Below are 25919 nucleotides of genomic sequence, written 5' to 3' on the forward strand. Positions count from 1 at the left end.
AATTTTAGGGGTCCCGTCCCCCTAGCCCCATGGATACGGGTCTGGTAGACTGAGATTCTTATCCAATTCAAAAAAAAAAAAAAAAAAAAAAATCATGAAATTCGAAGTCTATGATAATTATCAACAAGACTTTAAAGATGAAAAACAAACGATTCTAGATGGAATGGTTTAAACAAAATCTAAGTCATTTACCACAATGGCAAACATCAACCGCCATTTATCAATTATACATCTGTCCCCCTCCCTGCCATCACTTTGATATCGTTTATCACACACACACACACACATACAAAGAGAAAAGTAATTCGAAAAATGTTTCCCAGACGTCACCAAATATCTTGACAATATTCACTAAATGTGATGTGCTTATCTGTGAATGGTTATTCCTCTAACCTCTCAAACGTCTTTTACTACTTTTTTTTCTCTTTTCGTCACATTCCAAACAGTCGCTGACAACGAATAAATAAATAAATAAATAAATATTTGCTGTCGAATGTTTTGACAAAACAAATTGCGGCAAGTGAGAGAGAGAGGTAAATGCCCCAAGTAACCACCATTTTTACGAAACTGAAAAGTTCGTTGTGCTTTCTTCAACGTTAACGTCCTGCTAGTGACATCTATCGGGCGGCGAAGTTACTACCAGCGCTTAAGTTACACTTTCTCTCACTAGATGGCAGACCAAGGCAACGAAGATCGCTTTATCAGAACTGTGAAAAAGCTGACGTTACTGTTGCATTATCTCTTTTACTTGAATTAACACAGATTAATTGCAGATTACTTTCTTAAAAAAAAAATAAAACTTTCTACTGTGTATTACTATATTATTTTTTAATATACTCCGAGGCTAAGGGAGACGATAATGGGGAATAATAGTGGAATGACGCAAAATTGGAAGAACACACCCACATGATGTTTATCTACCACAGAGTGCACTTGGCGGAAGCTGGAATCGAACCAAGGCCCCAATCGCCAGAGGCGAGTTCCGAATCACTGAGACACCGCAGGCCCTTACTAGATCATAAGGAAGACCGTTACCAAGCAGAAACAGTTTTATTCAATTAACCCTAATCTCACATAGTAATAAGTACCAAATAGGAATATCGTGGTCTTGTGACTAGAGTATTAAGACTCACGTCCGAGTGGTCCTGAGTTCGATTCCCCACTAGATCTAGAAAGCTTCTAATACGCTTCTTAGAGATAAGGAGACGTAGTGCGCTGATGACAAGCTAGTAGCAAGGCTAGACTTAGTTCAACCGGTAACTAACAGATGGCGTTGGAGAGGTTCAGTCCCACAGAGAATTGTTACCCCAAGTGGTCTGGTTTGGTTTAATAAGTACCACAGGGTGTCTACTAAAATTCCAAAATGAAATTTCGTGACTTTTTCGTCACCTTTTCCTTTCCAAACCATAAAATTTAGTAACATTCTCAAGAGTGAATTTGGGTGCGAATTGGGCCGAAGTTTCATGGATGCGATAGAAGCGTGCTTTGCTTGCGATTTGGTAGCGTCTAAAGCCAATCATAGACATTTTTGATGGTGAATGTTGACGTTTTATAGAACAAAATTTTCCAGTCTATACTTTTAACATTTTCTGTCTTACCAAACCCAGCCAAACTTAACAACTTTCACTGTATACACAAAAGGCCGTTCGTTTCACAGAAACGTGGCCAACTTAGCCAGATATCTTAGCCAGCCTTAGCCAGGTCGCAAAAGAATTGATAACATTTTATTATATTTTTCTAGCTTGTAAGCCCGCAACAAAATTAGCAGCCACTCTCCTCGCTGACCTACTGATAGGCGCGTCTTTAGTGCACGAGGTCTTGGGTTCGATTAAAAGAAGGGAAGCCTTGAAATTTGACACGTTACACTGGTTTGGATTCCATTTTAAACTGTAGATCCACGTTTTATATAGCCTTGGTGATTAAATGGATGCTTAATTCCAATCTAACCAGCTAATTAGCATATGGTCATTTTCTGCGGAAAGTTACACAGTAAAACCTGTTAAATTAGTTGGGTGGATTAGAGTTTTACGTCCTTTCAGAGGCAAGGCTAAGTGAGACGTAAACCTGATTACTATAGGAACCGAAGCACACGAGTTTCCACCGGAAATCAAACCCGTGTCTTCCGTGTCGAAAGCAAGTACGATAACCATATATGAACGAAAAAGCTTATCTCAAAATTGACCAATTTTGCAAGCCACCTACTTAATTTAGTCAAATATCTTGTAAGTTGGCCACTGTGTGTCCAAAACTTATAAAATCAACACAGATCAGACTAACTGTACTTCCTATGAAATGTATATTATGCTTTAAAAAAAAGAGCATACCTGCAAGCCGCATCGCTTCTCTGTTAGGCATGTTGTCTACGTTCCAGGATAACGACACACGAGAACTAAAACTCGAGTTACCGGTTTACGGAACAAGAGAGTGAAACTGATGGACGAGCGAAACAATGAGCAAAGCAAGACAACCCCCTCAGGAGACTTACTCACGTGCTCACGTGTTCCATCCACTCCAGCAGGGCTTCGCAAAATGTCACCAACCCCGACACATGACCAAAGCTATTCAACTGAACACAACAACCAACACCATACACGTTACGTGGTGCTACCAAGGATATCGCGCCATCTATTTGCTGTTTCTAGATACAAGGACAAATCATTAAGCACAGTGTAAACGTCTTAATACTTTACATACTTTTCCACAGATGGTAATTACATTTGTAACCGTAATACTTTGAAAACCGAAGTGGATTTCTCCCCCACCTACTTTTTTTTTCGTTATATTAACTGTACAACAAAATACTAAATCAAAATTTAGAAACGTAACGTTCTTAACACTAACTAGTCTTAGAAATACTAAGGACGCAACCAAAGGGGGGCCAGGCGAGCCTGGCCCCTAAACTTTTCGTGGCCCCTCCAGACCTTAAGAGTCTTCATCCCGGCGAAATTAAAATACCGCAAAATTTTACAGTAATTATGTGATATCTTCAAATAGATAAAAGATAATCGAAATGTGGAACAAGAGCGCCCTAGACAATATTATTTTACATGAGAAACCGTTATCACGACTCACTTATCTGCTTTCGATTTCGAGCCATTTTGAAAATCCGCATTTATTTTCGCGTTTCTAAACAGCTGAAAACTGAAAGCCGCTAGGTGACTTGTGATAACGGTACCTTACGCAAAATAATATTGTCTAGGGCGCTCTTGTTCCATATTTCAATTATCTTTTATCTATTTGAAGACATCACATAATTACTGTAAAATTAGCGGTATTTTAATTTCGCCGGGATGAAGACTCTTAAGTTAAGGGAGACGATGGTTAAAAGCAACTGAATGATGATGGAAGAATTGGTGGAATGAGAAAGTAGGAGAATAACGGGAGTACCCCGAAAAAACCTACGAATGAAATGTCCAACACATACTAGACCGGGTATCGAACCAGGACCCCACGCATTATAGGTATGCGGTCTGCCACTAAACCACCGACCTCAACTTTCACGAAAATTACGTTAAAAAAATTGATGTCCAACATTAATGGAGCCGTCAGCGGAAGTGAAATTTTGTCTGTTTTTGTAGAGAGGTTGACGTTTTCGGTTTATTTTGAATATGCAAAACGTAATGCGGCTCAGAACACAAGTGTCGCATTTTTATGTGTGAAGTTTCAAAATTTATGCATAAACACGGTAATATTATGCCTTTGTTAAGATAAGGGGAGATGAGTGATTAATGAAATTACGTGATTATAGAAGGGGTCGTAGAATGAGAGTGTGGGAGGAAACAAAAGCACCTCGAATAAAACTCACGAAAACGATGTTGTTCACTAAAAACTCACACGCCCAGGGTCGAATCACGGACCTTTTACACTAAAAGTGAGCGCTCCACTACAACTCACTGTGCTCCCCATGCGCTGTAAGTCATATATGTGTCTCTCAAATGTATTCCATGATGTTGGGAATACCGTGGCTCAGTGGTAGAGCGCTTATCTGTAGTGTGAAGGGTCCCTGGTTCGATCCCCGACCACGTAATTTTGTGGTGGATAACGTGTCCATGGGGTTTTTTCTCAGGGTACTCCTGTTTCCTTCCAGATTCCCATTCCACCAAATATTCCGTCATCATTCACTTGCCTTAGTCATCATCTTCTTTAACCTAAATGGCAGAAACGTGGGACGTTAAACTGACATATTTCATCTCATTTCCTAAGTTAATACTAGTGGTGGACACAAAAACCGGTTTTTAGAAAAACCGAAACCAGTTTTTGAAAATTAAAAAACGGTTATCGGTTTTCTCCGAAACCGGTTCGGTTTTCTTCAAAACCGGTCCCGTTTTTTTCCAAAATTTGTCCTATTTATGACCAGAATAGTGTTTCGTTGTTCTCCGAAAAACGGAATCCGTTTCCACAGAAATAGTTTTATGTGTTTTCCAAAAGTTTCACCGAAACCACTTTCGGTGAAAACCGAACCGATTTTGAAGAAAATTGAAATGTCGGTTTTTCGGGTTTCGGTATTTTTTAGAAACCGGTTTCCGGTTTTTATAAAAAGCGGTTTTGTCCGACCATAGTTAATACATAGAGCATTGACCTCAGAAATAACACACCCGCGTTCCTTCTACTCTAGTACGGGAAAACGTGTCAATTAAATTAGTGAGCATTATAGTTAAAGGATTATCAACAAGGTATAAAGTTCCACTTCAGATTCCCTTTTACCTCCTATCCTCTTTATTCGTGTTATGTTCTTTTGTTCCTATTCACCGTACGTTGTCAACGTGTCGTTAAAGAGGGAAACCTTGAATCACACGTGACACCACACCTCCGTTCAACGTGACACACGAACAGAACTACAGATTTTAAATAAAGGAAATAATAATAATAATATAAAAGAAAAAAAAGTTCATATCTCTCGTGTCCGCTAAAGAAGATCGATCAGAAAGACATAAAGAAAGGAATATGAGTCTCCTGTCAGGTTCATTTACAACAGGACATAAAGAAAAGTATACATTCTTTAAAAAAAAAAAAAAAAGTTAAGCCTTAATTTGTTCTGATTTGATGCCTCTTCCGGCATATTTTTTTTCAAGTGTTGTTTACAAGACGAGATATATATCTCGTCTCATATTTTCTTCTTTAACTTAAAAAAAAAATCTTGTCTCGAATTTCAAATTTAGATATCGTCTCATCTCGAACTTTAGAAATACACTTTTTGTTTCGGCTCCAGTTGAAAAGAAGGCGAGACATTTCTCGCTTCAACTAAAAATTTAAGTTTTCATATTTCTCAATCTTTCGGGGGGCTCAGTGGTAGAGCGTTCACCTCCAGTGCTTGGGGGTCCCTGATTCGATCCTAGATCGCGCCCTATGGACTTTGTGGTGGACAAACACCGTGCTCGTGGCGGGGTTCTCCCGTTTCCTCCTACTTTCTTCATTCCACCATTTCACTCATCTCTCATCATCACCGTCTCCTTTAGCCTAACCGGCATAATCATGGGACGTAAAACTTACAGATTTCATTTCTTTTCTTTTTCTTTTTTTTTTACAATAATAAACCGTTAAATTTCTGCGTCAGGACACAATGCTTCCATTAAGTTGGCCGCAAAAAAAAAAAAGAAAAGAAAAAGTCGAACAATTTACCTAAATAAAAAAAACTAACCAATTAAAATTCAAGAATTATTGTGAAATGAGTTTCTAGTTACATTAAACTAGTAATACATTATTAACACAATATTGTGTTTTCAAACAAAATAATTCAAGCAAATCGCAGCACTCGCTACCGCACCCTGCCATCTATGATCTAATTCTGAAAGTAAAATTTGTTCAATGAGAAAGGTATAAAACGATAAAGCTTTCTTTTATAACAATCAATGATTTCACCAGCACGTCAGAGCGAAGAGCACCTAGTTCCAGTTTCTGCCGCTAGATGGATGTAGCGTTTATTCTCGTAACATCTGCAAGTGACAAGTAAACAGTGCGCCGGCGCAAAAACACTTACTTTTCGTCTACTACTGAATATGCATTATTACGTGAAACGTGCGGTTTTGTTCTTCAAACAAGAGCGTTTAATCCTTCGTACTTTAATTATATATACGAATATAGAATTTGCTAAATGTTAAAACATTGGGGAAATTTAATTACGCCAAACATATTTTGTTTCTACTATAGTACTTTCAAAAGTAAGTAAACATGAAATGGAATCTTGTAATTTTACGCCCTACGGTTATGCCAGTAGGGTAAGGAAACGGTGATAATGAGAATGAATGAAATGGTGTAAGGAAGAAAGTGGGAGGAAACGGGCCAACCCCGAGGAAACCCTTGTCCACCATAAAGCCCACTTTGCGCGAGCTAGGATTGAACCGGGGACCTTATGTATCATAGGTAAACGCTCTATCACTAAGCCATCGCAGCCCCTAAAGTAAGTATACACATCTTAATATGGTAGGTAAATACTTATTTCTTCGTTGTAACTTGTTAAAGGAAGTTAAAACCTAGAACCCACCTCCGAGTACGCCACTGCTAGGACGTATGTGCTTTATCTTATTTTCTTCCGTTTTCAGCAGAAAATTTAGCCATCTTATCCGTACTAAGTTTATTTAAGCTGTGTAATTTTAGTATTATTTCTATCACCTATGGCAAGGGTGACCAACGCGTGACCGCGGACTACTAGAAGTCCGCACTGTATCGATTACTGTTATTGTTTACGATTCCCTCTGGTGGGCTAATGAAGAAGTAAGTAGACGGTCAGTGGTTTTTGAAATGAAAAGTAGCTCTCAAAACTAAAAAAAGTTGGCCACCCCTAGTCTATAGCATATGCCAAATTGACTGTTCCAAAATATGATTAAAGGTAGCCCTCAAACTTAAAAAGGTTGGCCATCACTGATCTATAAGTTCCTTCAAATTGCTTGTTCCAAAATATGATCAAAGTAGCCCCCAAATTTTAAAAGCTTGACCATCCCTTGTCTATAAGATCCTTAAAATTGACTGTTCTAAAATATGATCAAAGTAGCCATCAAATCTAAAAAGGTTGGAAACCCCTGGTGTGCCTAGAAATGTAATATATAACACATTTTAAAGAGTGTTTCTGTTACTTTCTCTGTTTTCTGTATAGACTATATATATCCTTAAAATTAACGATGTTTCAGCACAAAGTAGTATTACATATGTTTGATAACCAAACGTGTGACTGATAAACGTTCAGCTAATCCCCCCCTTCCCCTCCTCCTCTTCTGTTTGATTTGAATCCCGCCCCATCCAATCCACAACATCAAGTGGAGGCCTCCGGTGGCAGTGAAAGGAAACACGCCGGTCAACGACCGATGCAGAATTGAGGACACACAAACCTTCAGCGCCTTATTGCGTGGAGCAGAGAAGTTAAGTAGCCCATGCCTTTGGAAAAAACAGTTGCGTTGCATCACACACACACACACACAAACACACTACAAGCGCCTCGTTTTTGCTTTTCTTTTTTATTTATATATACATATATAAAATGAAAAGTCAAGGCATCTGAACATGCGAGTTTCACTTTTGTTGCAATTTCTACCCTTTTTATAAAACAGGTTTTATATTTAAGAAGTAAAAAAAGTTTATTACAAGAGAGGGCATTGTACGCTTAGAAGGACCTACTTCTTTTTATTAATTAATTTCTATTAGGCCTTAAAATGATCGCATCTATTGACAAATTCCCCAAAGAAATCAGTTTTATTAAAAAAAAAAAAAAAAAATGTGAGTGGCTTATATCGGAGGTGCATGTTTGGGAATTATACGTAATCAAGCCATAATGAACCAGTTCGTGTATACATGGATCGTGTATAGGTCAGTCAATAGTGTTGTTGTTTCGCAATCGGGTAGACCTTGGTTCTAATCTGGTGGCTTGGTCTTCCTGATAAGGATTTTTACGAGTTTCTTTTCCCTCAGTTCCACCACCAGGCGAGTGTCGTCATGGTGTCTTTTAACTATAGGCTCTAATGAACTTTCTTTCCCTTGTCGTTAAATGGTTAGTTTACGCGTCTTCGGTGCAGGAGACCTGGATTCGATTCCCGATGAGAGCTTATGTTGCTCGGATTCCATAATAACCTGAAGGTTTCAAGTCTCATACCTATCCGTGGTGCTGAAAGGGACGTTGAAATCCAAAGGAACCAATTGTTATCAGCTGGATTGGAATTTAATGTCTCTTTTAGCACCGAGTAATGAGTTCAAATCTGAATGTTCTCCTACCGGGATTGGAACCTGGGACTATGTGCATAAAACGTGTGCTAGCCACCAGACCAGCGTAAAATGAAATCTTAAGTTTTACGTCCCACGTTTATGCCGGTGAGGCTAAAAGAGACGGTGATTATGAGAAATGAATAAAATGGTGGAATGAAGAGTGGGAGGAAACGGGAGAATCCCGAGAAAATCCGCGAGCACGGTGTTTGTCCACTACAAAGTTCACACGGCGCGAGCTGGGATCGAAACCAGACCAGCGTGTAGCATTATATTATTATTATTATTATTATTATTATTATTATTATTATTATTATTATTATTATTATTATTATTATTCCCGGTTAAAGATGTTAAGATTGATCCTTTGTGCTGTATCACGAAATTTATCAATTAATCTCAGTATACACTTTTCAGCCAAAAAAAGACAGGCTTCGCTGGCTGAGTGGCTCCATTTAAGTAAGGTAGATTGATTAGAAGCTGGCCTTTTATAACACAATGTTACCTATTTTAAAAGTGGCTATCAGTGTATATTGTCTGATCGTGTGATATTGTGTTTACTTCCCAATTGGAGTACTGAAGAAAAAAAAACTACAAATCACATTAAACCAACGTTTCTCATGTGGCTCAGTGGTAGAGCATTCACCTAGGGTCCGTGGAATCCCTGGTTCGATACTCTGCTCACGCTAAGTGAACTTTGTGGTGGACAAATACCGTGTGCATGGGTTTTCTCGGGGTTCTTCAGATTTCTCCCACTTTCTTCATTCCACTATTTCGTTCGTTTCTCACCGTCAACGTCTCCTTTAGCCTACACGACATAAGCGTGGTACGTAATACTGAAATATTTTATTTCACTTTTCATAGTTTCTCATTGTTACAAAGAGCAAAGAGAGAGAAGAAAATTAAGACTTCCCGCAGGACCAGGGACGTACGGAAGGGGGGGGACACGGGGGTCCGGACCCCCCCGAAATTTCGACTTTTTAAAAATTTAGCCTAATTTTAGGGGCAATTTTAGCAATTTTAATATAAAATAGCTTCATATTTAGTTTGGACCCCCCCCCCGAAATAAATTCCTGGGTACGCTACTGCGCAGGACATTATAGTTTTGTTACAAGTAAAAGTCATTGGGTATTGTTAGAATTGTGGTGTTATTAATTTTGCAAAAGTCTTTGCTGCTGATAACAATTTCGTTAGCTTCGATTATGAAACGCTAGGGTCGATGAATTGGTTCTGTGATCTGATTGTCTCGAAGGCAAAATAGTGTGGTTGGTAACGGCTTAATAGTATCTTCCACAGTTGTTGCGTAAGAATGTAAAGCAGAAAAATTCAAAATTCTAATGACGAAGAATTCATGTATATAGGACGTGGACTTAACGTAGAATCCAAAATTACTTTACCGGGGATAGAACTCCACACCAATCAGATCTTATTATACTATTAGGCTATAAATGTATTGAAATTACGGTAATATTATACAGCACAATATTACAAAAGTTCGAAATCATGAATTGGATGACGTATTTGACTTGCATCAAGCCAATTCCGTCGCCATTAAAAGGTGGTCATTTGATTGCCAGTGTAGAGAGAAACAGACGTATGCAAACAACATAATTACATATAACTATCCTTTACTTAGTTTTTTTTTTCAATTAAAAAACAAAAATCCCTGAGGACTGGAAATCAAAAATAATTTCATCCATTGTATAACATATTGAATCATCACGCAATGCAATAATTTTCTGACGATTAAGAACATTTCATTTAAAAAAAATTCTTAATTATTACGTCACTGTTACACATTGCAAACCATCAAATTGAAACTTAATGTTTATTGTAGATCATTTAATATAACATTTCTTTTTTTAAAAAAAGTAGAACTTATCTGTTCAGTGTATGCAAATTACGGAATCTCTATGTTTTCCAAACTATTATTGCAGAAAATGAAAGTTTGATTATAATTCCTAACAAAGTATTCTAAGTATAGAAAATGACAAAGTATTCTGAGATAAGTACAGAAAATGGAAGTTTGATTCTAACACCTGACAAAGTGTTCTGAGATAAGTATAGAAAATGAAAGTTTGATTCTAACACCTGACAAAGTATTCTGAGATAAGTACAGAAAATGGAAGTTCGATTCTAACACCTGACAAAGTATTATCAGATAAGTACAGAAAATGAAAGTTTGATTCTAACACTTGACAAAGTATTCTGAGATAAGTACAGAAAATGAAAGTTTGATTCTAACACCTGACAAAATATTCTGAGATAAGTACAGAAAATGGAAGTTTGATTCTAACACCTGACAAAGTACTCTACGATCAGTACAGAGAATGGTAAACTGTTTTTAGTACCTGACAAAGAATTCTACCTTTAACAGTACAAACAAAATGCTCAATAGTTGCATTTATTTGTTATGCGTCTACATGCACTTACACAACCATTATTAATGTAAAATGCAAGAGTGAAGAGAGGAAAAGTGAAAAATAATTCGCGCTCTTACTGTGAATGGAATGCGATGCTCGCCGCTGGAGGCCAACGCTGGAGCAGGTAGGTAGGCCACGAAGGCGAAAGACTCGAACTAGGGACTTGACCGCATTAAAGGTTGTTGAACCCGAGTTCGTTCGCAGCACAGCTACGGGATCGAGCGTTGAGCCTTGAACGGCGACTGCCCGCACAGCGCGGTTGCGTAAAAGGCCTTCGTTGCCCCCTCTTTGCTCCCCGCTCACGTAGAGAGTTGCTTTTACACACACACATACACATAAACACAAATTACATTTTGTTCAGGAGAAAACATCTATCACAAATGGAAGTGGACCAAAGTGGAAGGGGTTAGTAGGGACACAACACAAAGAGATAAATATACAAATTGAAATAATACGTTAGAAAAATCTCCCTTCAATTTAATTTGATGATTTTGCAAGAGATTACTCCTAAATGAACTCATACTTAAGTATTACGATTACACATTTTAAGAGCTAACTAGCGAAAGATAGAGGTTAACTTCTCATTTTTGGTTTTGTAACCGAGAGGACTTAGGTTCGAATGCGGTTCCCGGTATTTTTCTAGGATTCTTCCTGAATTTTGCCAAGGGAATACTGGCATGATACCTTCAAATATGTGCCCTAGCCTACTCACTTTTTTTTTTTCAACGTTGTTGTTATTCTTGTTGACTGGGGTTCGCGGGAAATAAAAAAAAAGAGTAATTTTTCGTACAAATGAACCAGAATTATATTCACAATACCCAACACACTGTAAAATTTACTTACTGACATTTTAATAGTAATAATTTATAATCCGGAGAAACATGACGAAAACGGTTGACGGTACAATGAACAACATTTTACAATTTCATTTTAATGTCTACCACAATTAGGTTCAAGTGTAATTTTACAATGAGATAATGACAACGCGTTTGTAGTCATACATTGTAGTTTTCAACAAAAAGATATTACATCATATTACTATTTTGCCCATATTTCTTTGTAACACGAAGCACTATACAATTTATTATTACGAACACCTAATCCGGATCCCATATACGCCCAAATACATATATTACCATGGACTGAAGACTCATCAGCTAGAAATATGTTATGCTTCAAGTAATGAATCATAATAACAACTCTGTTAAAAATCAATTGTTTTTAAGCCCTGGCAATACATATCTAAAATGCGCTCTGATTTGTAAATAAAATAAAATAGTTTGTTTGACGTCTTGTTTTTCTAGTCAATGTATGAGGGCACCTCCGCGTTTAAGCGGTTGCGCTTGTCTTCGACTTTTCGCATAAGTATATCTACTCATTTCTACTATTGTAATTATACATTCAGCTACAACACAATTCTTCATAAATGGATTTTCTTCTGTATAGTTCTGGTAGTTTACAAGGTACCGGTACTTCATATCAAAGAATCATACAAGATGGAAACAACTTCACCAGAAGGGTTGAAGTTATTAAAACTTTTTTTCCCCTCAATCAAATGCTAAATACGTACAAGGGTACTCCACTACGTACCCAGATTCAGGAATAATTTTTTTTTTCTATTCAGTTTAACGCCCCACGATTACGCTCTGAGACTAAACGAAACGGATGATTGAAGAATTTGGGACGAAATTGAAGAACTATAAGAAAACGGACCTAGTTTTTTGTCCACTAAAAAGCTCGCTTGGCGCGGAAGCTGGGATCGCAAGAGAGGTTAGCACTCTATCACTGATCCATCACGGCCCCAAGACTATTTTTACCCCCTTCCCCCCGAAAATTAATAATGTCAGATATGATTATTGAATATAAACCTTAAAATTCAAATATGCAGCTTCTGGGTATTATTTTTACAGGACAGAAACAGGTGCCGAAAAACATTGAAAACGAAGTCACATCACGTGAGGCCACTGACATGCTATTAATAACGCCAGATACTTACTTAAAAAAAAAAAAAATCCTAACAACTTGAATAAGCCCACGTAATGTAACAAAAGAAGTGTAAAAGCAAGCAGTTCAGGTAAGCTCTTGTGTTTATTTACTATAGCATTCTGCATTATGACTTGATTTTGTGTTATGATTAATATAAGATAAATAATATATTAGATGTCTGACTGCCATATTGGACTACAATTATCATTTTAAAAAAAATGAGAAAAGCTATGCCGAGGTGCAGGTATAAATTTTCTTGTCAAATCATAGCCCGGCTTTAGAAATTAATTTATCTTAATGCATTTGCAAGTTTCTATTAGCACCCGGTAAAAGTTCCTTGTTAACAAATATATATACACATTAAGTGGTGCATAGACGGCTAATTTGTGCCTGTTTGCTCATTGAGTCTTTGCAAAAAGAACATAAACTCAACACTTAAGTTCTATTTTTATTTGCACTAAATACTTAAACAACGTAAAAAAGCCCACAAACACACACAAAACTGTTTCGGGTTGTTTACCTGGCAGAAAGAGTTGACCCTCTTGGCCCATTTGATTTGAAACAGGACTATGTCCAATCCAGTTTGCTTTTAAACCAAAAAAAAAATGTTTCAACAAACTAAAGTCCTTATTTTTTTTTCTCTTTTTGTTAAAAAATATTTTTTTAAAACCCCACTGATTGCACTCACTTACTTCGGTCCATCAGGTGCAGTCAATGCACAAGGAAAAAGCACGTGTCTGATAATCACAATTCAAACTCACATTGTTGCATCTAGGTGGCACATGTATCTTGGACGACGTTCCCGGGGTGAACGACCGCTACGAACGAGATCAATGCTATTAATAGTGGCCCCAACCAAGCAGTGAGGTACTCCCGAAAAAAAAAACAAGAAAAAAGTAACTAACTTTTAAAAAAAAAACACCGATGCGCAGCTATATCAACATTTTCATGCTTAGCACTCGACGGACTGCGCATGTGACGTCATCACGAGATTCTGTTGATTCTCCTTCTCTCGATCTCGTGCGCGACGACGACGAACCCCAATGAACTCCATAGACACCCACTCACTCAGCATACACGACAGGGGGCAAGGGTGTTTTGTTGTCCGTTGCCAGGAGACGAGGAATTATCAGATGAGTAGTCCATAGTTCACCAGGACTTGGTGTAAGCGACCGATAACGAAAAAAAAAGCAACCTCCTCGTTGGCCAGGTTATCGACACACTTCTGGGGCTTCCTATTCAATCGTTGGCTGTTTATCTGATTCACAATATCCCCATTTGTACACAACATAACATGCCATCCCCACTCAAGAAAAAAAAAAATAAATGTTATCTCATTTCGTTTCAAACATTACTTCCTAGCTCTTATTCTAAAGAAAGCGTTTCGTAATATTTGACAAATTACTTGGTTATGTATAAATCTTCTTCCTGGTGACTTTAAGGAAAAAGTTTCATTAAGTACTCAGTACATTTATCATTCATTCACATTTGAACTCATTCTGTTTTGGAAAGATTGACGAAGCGAAGGAAGCAAATATATATACACCAAGGCACACAATTATACGATGATAAATATCTATTTATTCATGCAAATTTCCACAATACTATATCAAAATCAGTCATTTGATATACTCCAACCGCGAATCGAACCTGGAACCAAGTTAGTAAAGATATGAGCACTAACCACCATATGATGCATGGGAACATAGAAGAACTCTTTATACACCAAGGGGATACACAGTAGTTCAGCGGTAAGAGTGCTTACCTCTTGAGCATGGAGTACCTGATTCGATACCAGGTCAAGTAAGTTTGTGATGGACAACATCGTGTCCGGGAGTTTCTTGGGGTATTCCCGTTTCCTCCCACTTTTTCATTTTACCAATTTTTTCATCATCATTCACTTACTTTAATCACCGTCTCCCTTAGCCTAAAGGATATAATTTCATTTTTCTTTTTATACACTACAATTATATGCCGTAGTGGTAGATTGCTCATTTTCGATAAATGCAGCCCCTGATTCGATCCTAGTTCCGTCAAATGAGTTTTGTGATAAGCAATCACCATGTGCATAGGTTTATCGGAGAACTCAGTTATTCATTTCATCAAAAACGGTCTCCCCTCAGCCTTGGTGCATAATCATGGAAACGCTGAAATAAAATTAAGTACAAGTACCAAAATTCCTACAGCAGTAGAAAATACTCTGCGGTCTTACTCACGTCTTTTCTCTTTTCTTTCTTATTCAAGTTACATACTTCAATAAACAACAAAAGACAAGTGTGAGTGAGTTTTGTATTTATGACAGGATCGTCTTAAAAATGGAAAAACGCCGCTGATGTATGCAACCCGTCAACCGCCCAAGAATTTCTGGTTGCATAGCAATCAGGTAAGTAAACGCGTCACCGATATTATGTAAGAAGAAAAAATTGTCGAATCAAGTCCTGTTGTTGACTCAAAAGTTACGTAACAAAACATTAATTTATTCACACCTTCCACTGAAATGATACTTAACAAATTGAGTAAAACAATTTCTCGTTAATTATATGTATTTACAACAGTAAAGTTAGTATGAAACAGTAATATTTGAGTGCATAAATGAAATAGCTCCATCAGTGCGGATTTAGAAGATAAAAACTGAGGAGCGGGGGGGGGGGGCGCAGACAGAACCCAGTGTGACACTCAAAAAACTGGGGAAGCTACGTCCCCAGGGCTAGATTCGCCATTGAACTCCATGGTAAAATGGTTGGCTTGAATTTGAGCACCGAGGTTATAAAAGCATACCGCAAGACCCGAACCACGTGAGCTCCCACAGAGAATACTGTAGAATCCGGGTTTCTCGCACCGAAGTCGTAGCATGATATCGTAAAAGAAAATTCTTATAATATATCTAAGTCATACATAAGTCATACATATATAATACATACGGGGCGTTGAAAGTACAAGGAAATCAAGTATATGGAAAAATTAACACCATTCTTTAGAGTAGAACAGTTATTTACAATATCTGGACATGAATCTTTTAATCTTTGATGGGAGCTTCAAACAGAGATCTTAAAGAAGAAATATGTACGAAATGACCGAAAATGGACTTGATTCTCTTTAGCACTGAAGATGTCACATGTTTGAAGCACATCGCATTATTTTATGCTACAGACGCTTAGGAAAGCTAAACTTCTAACTATTTTAACATTAATCTCAGGGCGTAAGTTAGTATTCCTAATTTGCCTTCAGAAGGTTCCGTGTTCGAATCCCACGACAGGCCGTCCTGGATAACATTTTCCTCAATAATCCTACCAGATGAATTCGGAGAACTATCTTTAAACATGGGCTCAGGACGCTACAATGTTATCACTTCGGAAACATTTAGAAATAACTTGCTAGATTAAATATACTGAAATTTTATTTTTTGCGACATACATTGTTCCGAATACGTAAGGACATCCCTTAGAGACTGGGAAAGGAAGGAAGGGGTGCGGGTTTATTGGCAGATTATACCGTAAATGAGATTTGGAAATAATACTTCAATTGGTGCCCTTTTGAAAACCAAGGATCACTTTCTCCAAAAGTATGTCTAGTATTAGATCACCGTGGGAGAACGTGGATATTCCAGGGCTTATAATAGGTCACCACGTAAGAAAGTTTGGGAACAATGTATCACACTGTATTTGGTAAAACGTTGTTATTGATACAGAAAAAACAGCCTATCTCAGGACATTGTGATTGCATATCGAAGAATGAGTAATGAAAATTATTTTGTAACAGATCGCACGGGAAATGACGTACTGAATGCGTCAGAGGTCCATGGAGGACTTCCGTAAGAGCAATGGACCTACATGAAGGACATTCACCTTGACGATGAACTAGGACACGGTGCACAGACAGCACCCTCTAACGAGCGATCGCGAAACTACAACCTCCACACTCGGTTATGTTTCGCAAAATCTTCGTTCGGATCGCTGCAGTGTTGCTAACGGCAAGTCGTTACATCCAAATGTTTCGATGCTCGATTATAACCACTTTCTCTTCTGTGTTAGAAAAAAGAAAGAAAAGAAAAGAAAAGCTATAATACATGTTAATTAATTGTGCGCTAAAAGTTTGTGTTCTCAGCTTTCATTATAATCCTACAGTCTTCAAAACAAGTTTATCTAAATAAAAAGTAAGTTCATTATTGTACAGCATACCTCTGTTGGCAATGCAATTAATGAAAAATTAGAAGCAGTTGCTTACCATATGGCATGTGTCTAAAATTTTTTGTATATAATGAAGAGTATTTGGTCTTCGTTGTGGGAAGCACCGATTGGACTCTCAGATGAAATACATGTAGATAGATCTAATCCCGCGTGAAACAACAGCTTCACATCCCATATATTTTTAGTTGCTTAACAGTGGCAATTATTATTTTTAAAAAAGTAAACAGCTAATCGTCTGATACAAATAATGAACGTATTAATAATAAACATAACCAGGATTCGAACAATGAACTTCCTGAAACATATCAGAAGAAAGGCAAATTCGTAGTGTTTGTTATATTCAGCCACGAGCAGGTGCATATCCAGGGGTGTTTAGGGGGCGGGCCCCCCTAAAATTTTCACTTGGCTTGCAAATTAACTATAATATGAGGATGAACTATAATGTGGTTGAATCCCCCCCCTCTACATTTTTGGGCTGGATACAGGCTTGGCCACGAGACTATATGAAACGTGTCTCTACAGTTTAATGTAGAATCCGAACAATCGTAATGCATCAAAAATCTCAAGGCCCTTCTATTGGAATCGAACACGAGACTCTGTGCACCAACAGCGCGCGCGCTAGCCATCAAAAGTAAGAGGGCTGCATGTTAAGGATATGCATTTGCTTGGTTGCTTGCCCTATGATTACGGGTTACGTAACTGACAATGTGTGAGTCAGGAGTCGAACCTAAAATTTGTGCAAATCTAACAAGTCATTTTTAAAACAGTGTTTTTAAGTATGCGATTTTTAAAAAATGACTCTTCCTAATTTGGTAAACAGCAAGTTGGTTTCTTACCACACGTCAATGGTTCGTTTTCCATATGTCCAATGGAAGCTTCATTTCTTGATTGTTCATTCAGCTCTGTAAGACAATTTGGGCCTATACAATTAAAAAGGAAAACAATTCTGCTTGTGTTTCCAAGAAACAATGAGCTGATCATACATGACCTAGCTCAAAGACAAATGGCAGAATTTTAGCTTTAATCTAATTCAGTGTAAATCAGGGGCGGATCCAGGATGGACTTTTGGGGGGGCGGTGGGTTGTAATACTGCTACTTAGAGCTACTTTTAAGAGTTCCAAGCTCTGGAAGGGGTTTTATTTATATATAAAATAAGAAAGTTTCCTCTTCTAGGGGGGCATCGCTCCGATCGCGCCCCTGGTGTAAATTAATTTGTACATTTACACTAAATTACATAATGATAATTGCAAACGAAAGGCGATGGAATGGGATTTTAAGAAAGTATCTTGGAAATGCTCTCGTTAAGTATGCATTGGGCTAGGATAATAGAATATGACACATTCGTTATCGTACATGAGCGTTTCACTCTTACAACATATCGAAGGGAGAAAAATACAAAAATTTGTTCACTCCTCCACTAGACTTGAAAATGCAGGAGGACTATTGTGTAACTACTATGGAGCTGTAATTTTTTAACTGTATTCCCAGCTTCGATTTCCAGAGAACGAAATAGAATTTTTTGTGTTGACACAAAATGTGAAGTGCTCTTACAGTTGCTCTAATAGCCGCCCGCAGCCTTTGTGCACGAGGTTCCAGGTTCGGTTCCCGACGGTAGGCATTGAAATTTGAACGTATTATGCTTGTTCAGATCCCATCCTCATACAGCTTCGATGCTAAACTCATATAAACTAACAAATAACTTGTGAGGGAGTTGGGACGCTATCTCTATTAAGAGAAAGAGAAATTCGGTCTACGTAGCCATTTAAGAATGCCAGTGGAAGTCGATGTGTTGACAAGAGTATAGCTCCATCATCTCTGTTCACTACGGGATTGAGTAATTTTTACTTTTACTTAAATGCGGATAATTTTTCTCTACAGAGCATCCTGAATCCTACTAGACCACAATCTAAGGAAATTTCACTTTTATTTGTAGAAGGCTCAACCCTAGTTGGCACCACTGCCGCAGGAATAGAACTAGGCCAACCGCCCTCTGTCGGAGGATAGGACATTGCCTCGTGCTGGGAAGAGTCACCAGCCGGAATATGGGCCACCAATACCATGGGCACCTAGCCTCTTCCACAGCGCCACCGCACAGACGCACGACGAAAAGCCTACGTCTTCTCGTATGGAGCGAATGAGGTCAGGGAGAGGAAAGACGAGGTTAGTTCGTTGCCCTCTGCTTTTGAGGTTACACTAGACTCCCATTATCTTGACTTGAGTAATTATAAGCTGCTATTACCATTCGGATCGGACGGACCTCAAACACACACGAATGACGTAACATTATGATTTCCACAACTGCTCTCTTAAATAAATGGAAATCTAAAATGGCCATCCATCGAAGGGAGGGGGCGGAGGGAAAGAAGCACAAGCAAAGTATATCATTGTGAGGTCATTGAAGCATTCAAGAAACTTCTCCTTTCATGCTTCTTAAATTCACTTTCATTACCCCGCGTACAACTGCTGAAGGGGTAATAAAATAAATTATTCATTACCCTGAATAAATCATTGAAGAGGTTAAAGGTATCATTTTTCGTAAGAAAATTAGGGGATACTTGGTTACAAGGTAGCGTACTCTAGTTAAAACAGCCAGAAATGATGGCGAAGAAAAAAAAAACAATATACTCAGGACGCAACATCTAGCTGAATCTTGGCCATTTGGCTGGCCATTGCGTTGTCAAAGAAATACTGGAAATATTTAACCGAGAACAGGACAAACTCTACCTTGGCATTTGTCAGATGAGACTGTTAAGACAACTCTGAAGAAACTTTTGTCAGTATGATCGACACCGGAATTTGAACCAAAGACCTCTCCATTACTAAGAGAGAAAGCTAATTTCTTAGTAAACCCTCGTTGGTGTGGCTAAACTTCATGCAAAAAGGCACATTCCGTTATATCTATAGTTATTACTTTGCAACACTTACGTTTTGGGGGAAAATAAAGAGATGCTCATGTACTAGTCTATTCACAAACAAAAGAAAAAATCAGTTTTACAAGGGGGTTCAATAAGTTTTGCACAGATTGATATAATATTTTTATTAGCTGTAATATAAGGACGAAATTTTAGGTGAACGTATTTTGATCCTTTAGCTTCAAAATGGTAACAATTGTGATCTCCTATTGTTCCCAGCACAGGTAATGGACACTGAAGTAGACATCAGAACTCGACAACATTCCGTAATAGAATTCCGGTTCAAAACCGGTGATAAATCAGCCACTACCATTTACAGGCACTTGCTTCTGCTTTATGGTTAAATCACACATTGGACCGCGTCAGTATCCACGCGGTTACAGCGGTTTTAAAAAAACTTAGATTTTGCACATGAAACCAGAAAATTACAGATTCCTTTTCTGAAATCAGCGCAGTGATATTTTTGATACATTATCATTTTCATAAATAACATGTCTGTTGGTTCGGGTGCCTCTGTTTCCTTCTACAACCTCTTTCCACTAATTCGATGACTTAGTGTCAAAGGAACGTATCTACTTTTTTTTTTTTTTTTTGACATACGAACATTTCTGACATTATCAAAGGTCGAATGTTTCTTTCTGCCAAATAATTATAAGTCAAACTTTCATTTAAAATATAGTTGGTCAAAGAAAAGGCATTTTGGATTATCAAAAACTGCCTAAAATCAAATACGGAAAAAACAATTTATTTTCGCGATTCTGAAAAACTAACTTTTTGCAGATACGTTCCTTATAACATTAAGCTGTCGAATTCTTAGATTATCATTCACTTTGCCGTAGTCATCTGTTTCCCTCAGCCCACAAGACATAATCGTTGGATGTTAAAACTGAAAGAATTTCCAGAAATAAAATGTCCTCTTTACCACCCTGTACTACAACAAGAAACATAAGAATAAACAGTGTCTGGTATGCAACCATCCTTACAACGATGTTGATCTGGTTGACTAACTTCTACAATGTAACTCCTGAAGCTGAAAACGCATTATTCAAAGCACATTTGAATTGTAAAGCTTCCGGCACGTTTCATATTAAACAAGTAGCGTACGCAGAATTTCTTCAAGCGGGGGGGGGGGGGAGACTTCTAACACTCAATCTCATATTATTTTAGGACACGCGTGATATATATATAGTAAGTTTATTTTTCCATATATTGTTCAAAAAGGGGTTGAAACCTCAAATTTCCCCTTGCGTACGCCACTGTATTAAACAAGCTATTATTGCCTCTTTAGAACACGAATAACCCAAGAAAAACTAAACATCTAGTCATTCCTTTGTGATGACCTCTATTTTTATGTAACAGAAACACATTGCTTCTCTTTCTAACTCAGCGCGTTGAGAAACTAGTTGCTTCCATCGGCCTCAACTCACTTTCACAATAACGACATACGTACATAAAGAAAGAATTCAGCTGCGATGCACATTATAATACGTAATAACGAGGAGGAAGGGTACGAGGCATTTATTCTACTTGGAACTTACATTTAATGAGGTTACTACGAGGTGTTTTTTTTTTTTTTTTTTTAAATCAGAGATCTCGAAACTTGGAAGCCCGCTCTCGGGCTTAATCGGCTTTCAGCTCATAAGCACGAGCCTGTGTGAGTGAGGGCTCTATACGTGACTAACGAGCCAAAGCTCGTCTTGAGCCCAAGCTCGAACAAGTGCAGGTATTACCTAACCTGAATCGGGGGCACGGTGGCTCAGTGGTGGAACACTTACCTCTGGTGGGTAGGGTCCCTGGTTCGATACCCGATCAAGTAATTTTGTGGTAGACAACATCGTGCTCGTGGGTCTTCTCGGAGTTTCCTCCCATTTTATCATTCCATCAATTTTTCCATCATCATTAATTAGCTTTCATAATCGTCTGTCTTAGCCTAAAGGGAATAACAGTGGGACGTTAAGCTCAAAGATTTGATTTTTTTTCGCCTAGCCTGAACCTCACTAAGATCACTGAGCGTGAAGCCTGAGCTCACACAACCTCAATTGCAAAATAGGCATCTCTGGTCCAAAAAGCTTTTGTTTGTTTGTTTGTTTATTGCCCGATGATTATGTTTCGAGGCTAAGGAAGACGATGATGATAATAGTGACAGAAATTGTGGAACGAAAAAAGAGAGAGAACCTGGAGAAAACCCACGCACACAGTATTTGTCCACCACAAGTCTCACTTTGCGAGAGATGGAATCGAATCCGAGACCTCACACACCAGAGATAAACACTTTAGCACTGAGCAACCGCAGCCTCCTTGGGACGCCATTACTGCAGAATTACACGTACCAAGGTAACATTTTTAAATCGTCATTTCTTGAGTACAGAAACAAGACATTTTCCTCCTCTTACGTAACATTCTTTTTTTTAAGTATATGGCAAACACTTCAGCAGGTGGCCTCAAGGAAAAAGAAAACAAAAGCACGAATTAAGATTTTCGAAATCAGCTCTCTCTTCTTTCTGTAATCTGTGCTAGGTAAACACCTCTTCAGTTTTGGATTTGGACAATATTCCTTCTCCGCCCCTAGTTCCTCTGATTCTTTCTTTAAACATATCCACAACGTATCAGGGGAAGAGGTATACTAAGAATAATGCGTGATGACAACATAATAAGAACCACTCAACCTAAAGCCGGTCGCTCACTCCATTCATCTTTTATTTTCCCAGCCGTTTCTTCTAAAAGTCGTGCATTGATACAAAGAAGGAACGCTAGACATCTCTCTGTTGGCTTCTACAAACTACTCAACTCAAAAACCAACAGTAATTTACCTTTATAATGCTAGTTAATGATTTAATTACCCATAAGCGCCACATAACTTTTTATAATAAGAAAAAGACAACCAGTATATTAATAAACAGAAGAATTCATATATTGACTTTTATTAAGGAAAAATCTTCGTTTTCTGTCTCACGGTTATGCCAGCTAGGCTAAAGGAGACCGTGTTGATGAGAATCGAATGGAATGGTGGAATGAATAAACTGGGAAGAAACGGGAAAAACCACGCATATGGTATTTGTCCATCCACTAAGTCCACTTGGCGCGACCTGGAATCGAACCAAGGACCCCATGCACCAGAAATGAAAGCTCTACCACTGAGCCACCGCGGTACCTTTCTCTGTCTACATGGTTCCAATGTAACTGAAATTAGGGAGATGCCAATGTCACAGAGACGAACTAGTCAACTTAACAACTTTTTCTGTTTTAGACGATACTTTTGGCCAAATGATAAACTGACTGTACAGTGAATTTATGTATTAATTGATTTAGCCATCTTTCAGACACAATTTAAATGCTGATTAACATTAGGGAAGGGCATGAAAAGAAGTCGCCATCCAGAGCTTATATTTGAAGTTACCAATCTTGCATTCACGCGGTGGAACTGAGGAAATAGCAGAATGGCCGGCCACTTGATTCGGACTCTGAAGCTCTGAAGTCTCAGTTTTATTAAAATTTGGGAACAGTCAAAAGCAGAAGAAACAGTAGTTATCTTATAGGAACCAAGGGCGCCGATCCTGGGGCCTAAGCTCATGTGGGCCCCCTATTGTATTTATGAATATACAAGATTTGGCATAATTTGAATGCAATTTGTCTTAAAATCCTCATATATATACCTTCTGCATCTGAATGGCTTCCCCAAATTTACGGAGAAATCAGCGCCCTTGATAGGAACCAATGAGTAAAAGCGTGTTGCAAGGCGAAGATTTGCAGTAAGGACAGTACAATGGGAAAACAATCCTTTCCTTGCAAGCTTGAGTTAGCTTCAACGCCAGAAGAACTGTGTATCTCGCTTCGAGATCTCTGCAAGGGAAGGGTGAAAGCCTATCTCTCCTCACCCATTACTTTCACTGCTGTTATGTGATGGAGCGAATCGCAGACGGGGAAAGTCGAAAGGAGAAAGTAATCCATACAGCTACTGGCAAGAAAAAAAAAAAAAAAAAGACTAAAACTAAAATGGAATTCCCAGCATACCCACGTGAGCAGCGAGGAAAGCAAAGCGTCTTAAGCAATAATTCTGATACGATGATATTGTTCAAGAAACGGTCTGTTTAGTAACCTGGTGGTCCCGTTACACTCAGATCACTTGGAATCATAGAGGCACGCTCGTAGGTAGAATTTCCTCAAGGAGGCTGAGCTGTCACTTAACAACGCCATATATACAGGAACAAAAATTTTGAAAGAAAATGCATGTAAGAATGTCTTTATACTCAATATAGCCAATTTTCCGTAAACAAGATAAGGCATAACTGTACACAGTAAACCTTTCCAAAGACAGTACACTCATTCAAAATGTGTTCTAAGGCACCCCATGAAAGATTGCTATTATTCACAGCCCTCAGATTACGAATACCTCTTTGTGGCATACCAAAAGGTCATTTTTCTTACAGGTTTACCAACCCAGTGGTAATAGCTGGCTGGATAGCGTCATTTGCTTAGCAATCTGAAAATCCTAACTGAAGCTAAACGGGATTTTCCCTTGAATTCTACTATATGAAGGATGGGGTAGCAAGGATGGGTAAATATGCCACATTGACTTGATCCCTAGTCTTTCGTTGCAAGCGCTGCTATTGGCTGAAGGAATTCCACTCGCTTTCTCTCGCTTAGCAACACCTGAACCCTTATTGGCTCAATGCGTGGGTGTGTGAGGGTGTGAGCTTTAGTTCGCATTTTTGCCACGGCTCAAGGCATTTTGGCAGCACAATAATAATAGTGACAGGAGAAATAGAGAGACGATGAGAGTACGAATGCCAACAAGGGATGCTTCTTATGGTATGAGAGGGAAAACGGAAAACCTCGGGAAAATCCACAGTTCATGCTCCAGCCGTCTTCTAGATTTCCCTAAATAAACCGATATCATATTGTTTTCCTTCCTTTTATATAAACCATGGCTGACAAGTCTCTTCCCAATGTACCCTTAACGACGTTCGTGGATTTAATCTGGATTGGATAATCTTGTCTCTCTAAAGCCAACGCCCTAACTTGATTCCCGTGAGATCACTTAAGTCGAGTAAGTAGTGTTGGGGTACTTAAATGGTAAATACAGGTGCTAATAGTGTTGTGTTCCCTCAACGTTATGAGGAGAACTGGGGAGCCCAATAAAAAAAAGACGATCAATGGGCGTGATGACTTCACTTCTCAATTTTAAATTGCCGATTGGTCATCATCGGGGACTTCGTAGCAGAGTTTTAATTTCAGACTCTCTCATTTCTATCAGCCTACACATCATTATGATGGGGGAAAAAAGTTGAATCTGTTTATAACTGTATTCTGTTCAAAGGAAAGTTAATAAGGAAGATAGCAGAAGCTATATTTCCCTCCAGACACAACATGTGCATCTATAGTTTGTATGATATCCATTAGCATAATATTAGATTAGGCGTAAATTAACTAGTCAATTAGAAGTATTATAAAATTATGTCTGTTATTTTTCCAAAGATAAGTAGCCGAAGTTAAGGCAATTGGAGATTCACGTTAATTAAGAGATAGGACGCTCTTATGTATATTTAAAAAAAAAAAAAAGTCGGAAATAACTGGGATGTGAACCATGTTCTGAGCCTACTTCAGGATATCTAACCTAACAAAAAGCCTTCTGGCCAGCCATAGACCTTTATAAAGTCGTTAATCAGTTTAACGTCCTACAATTATGCCCTTTAGGCTAAGGGAGACAAATAATTACAGGCAAGTGAATGATGACAGAACAATTAGTAGAATGTGAATGTGGGAGGAAAGGGGAGTGCCCGACAAAACCCACGGACACTAACCGATGTTGATTTGTAGAGTTGAGTTTTGTTTTATAGGAAAAATGGAAAAGAGAATAATTTGCTAAAGTTCGTTTGTTTCTGTGGTGTTGAACTTCGGCAGACCGTAACTTAAATCACATAACTATAAAGGGTGGTCAGGGAAAATCATTGATTCCTTGCGACCACCTTTAGGCGCCCTGAAACTTTTAATTTGTGTGAATGAGCTGCACCTATAGGGTGAAATCACAAGTTAGCCCTTCAAAACTTATCTTGCCTGCCTGCCCCTCCCTAGCCTCAACTTGTCTTAGTGTTTAGGGTAGAGGCTGCCACAACTAGATCAGTAGTGAAGACACTACTTGCATACAATTTTCTCCACAACTTTTTGTCTCATCATCAATCATGGTATCGAAGACACACTCACAAAATAACAATTTTTAACAAATC

The 25919-nt window shown here is 38.3% G+C and overlaps 1 protein-coding gene across 4 annotated transcripts in view; it reads right to left on the bottom strand.

Moving 5' to 3' along the window:
- LOC145675713 (nuclear hormone receptor E75-like) overlaps nt 1-25919 on the bottom strand; it is a 228627-nt gene that overhangs the window by 65987 nt on the left and 136721 nt on the right. The window contains exon 1 of one of the 4 annotated variants that reach the window (XM_081746333.1): nt 13289-13313. The exons of 2 other annotated variants lie outside the window; for them this stretch is intronic. In XM_081746333.1, coding sequence (XP_081602459.1) covers nt 13289-13298 — 10 coding nt within the window. In that variant the 5' untranslated portion in view covers nt 13299-13313. Of the gene's footprint in view, nt 1-13116; nt 13248-13288; nt 13314-25919 lie in introns of those variants that run through there. One more of the 4 variants, XM_081746332.1, reaches the window with a different exon arrangement.

The sequence above is a fragment of the Thermobia domestica genome, chromosome 18, assembly GCF_964235325.1.
Source record: "Thermobia domestica chromosome 18, izTheDome1.hap1.1, whole genome shotgun sequence".
In the NCBI taxonomy this organism is placed as follows: domain Eukaryota; kingdom Metazoa; phylum Arthropoda; class Insecta; order Zygentoma; family Lepismatidae; genus Thermobia; species Thermobia domestica.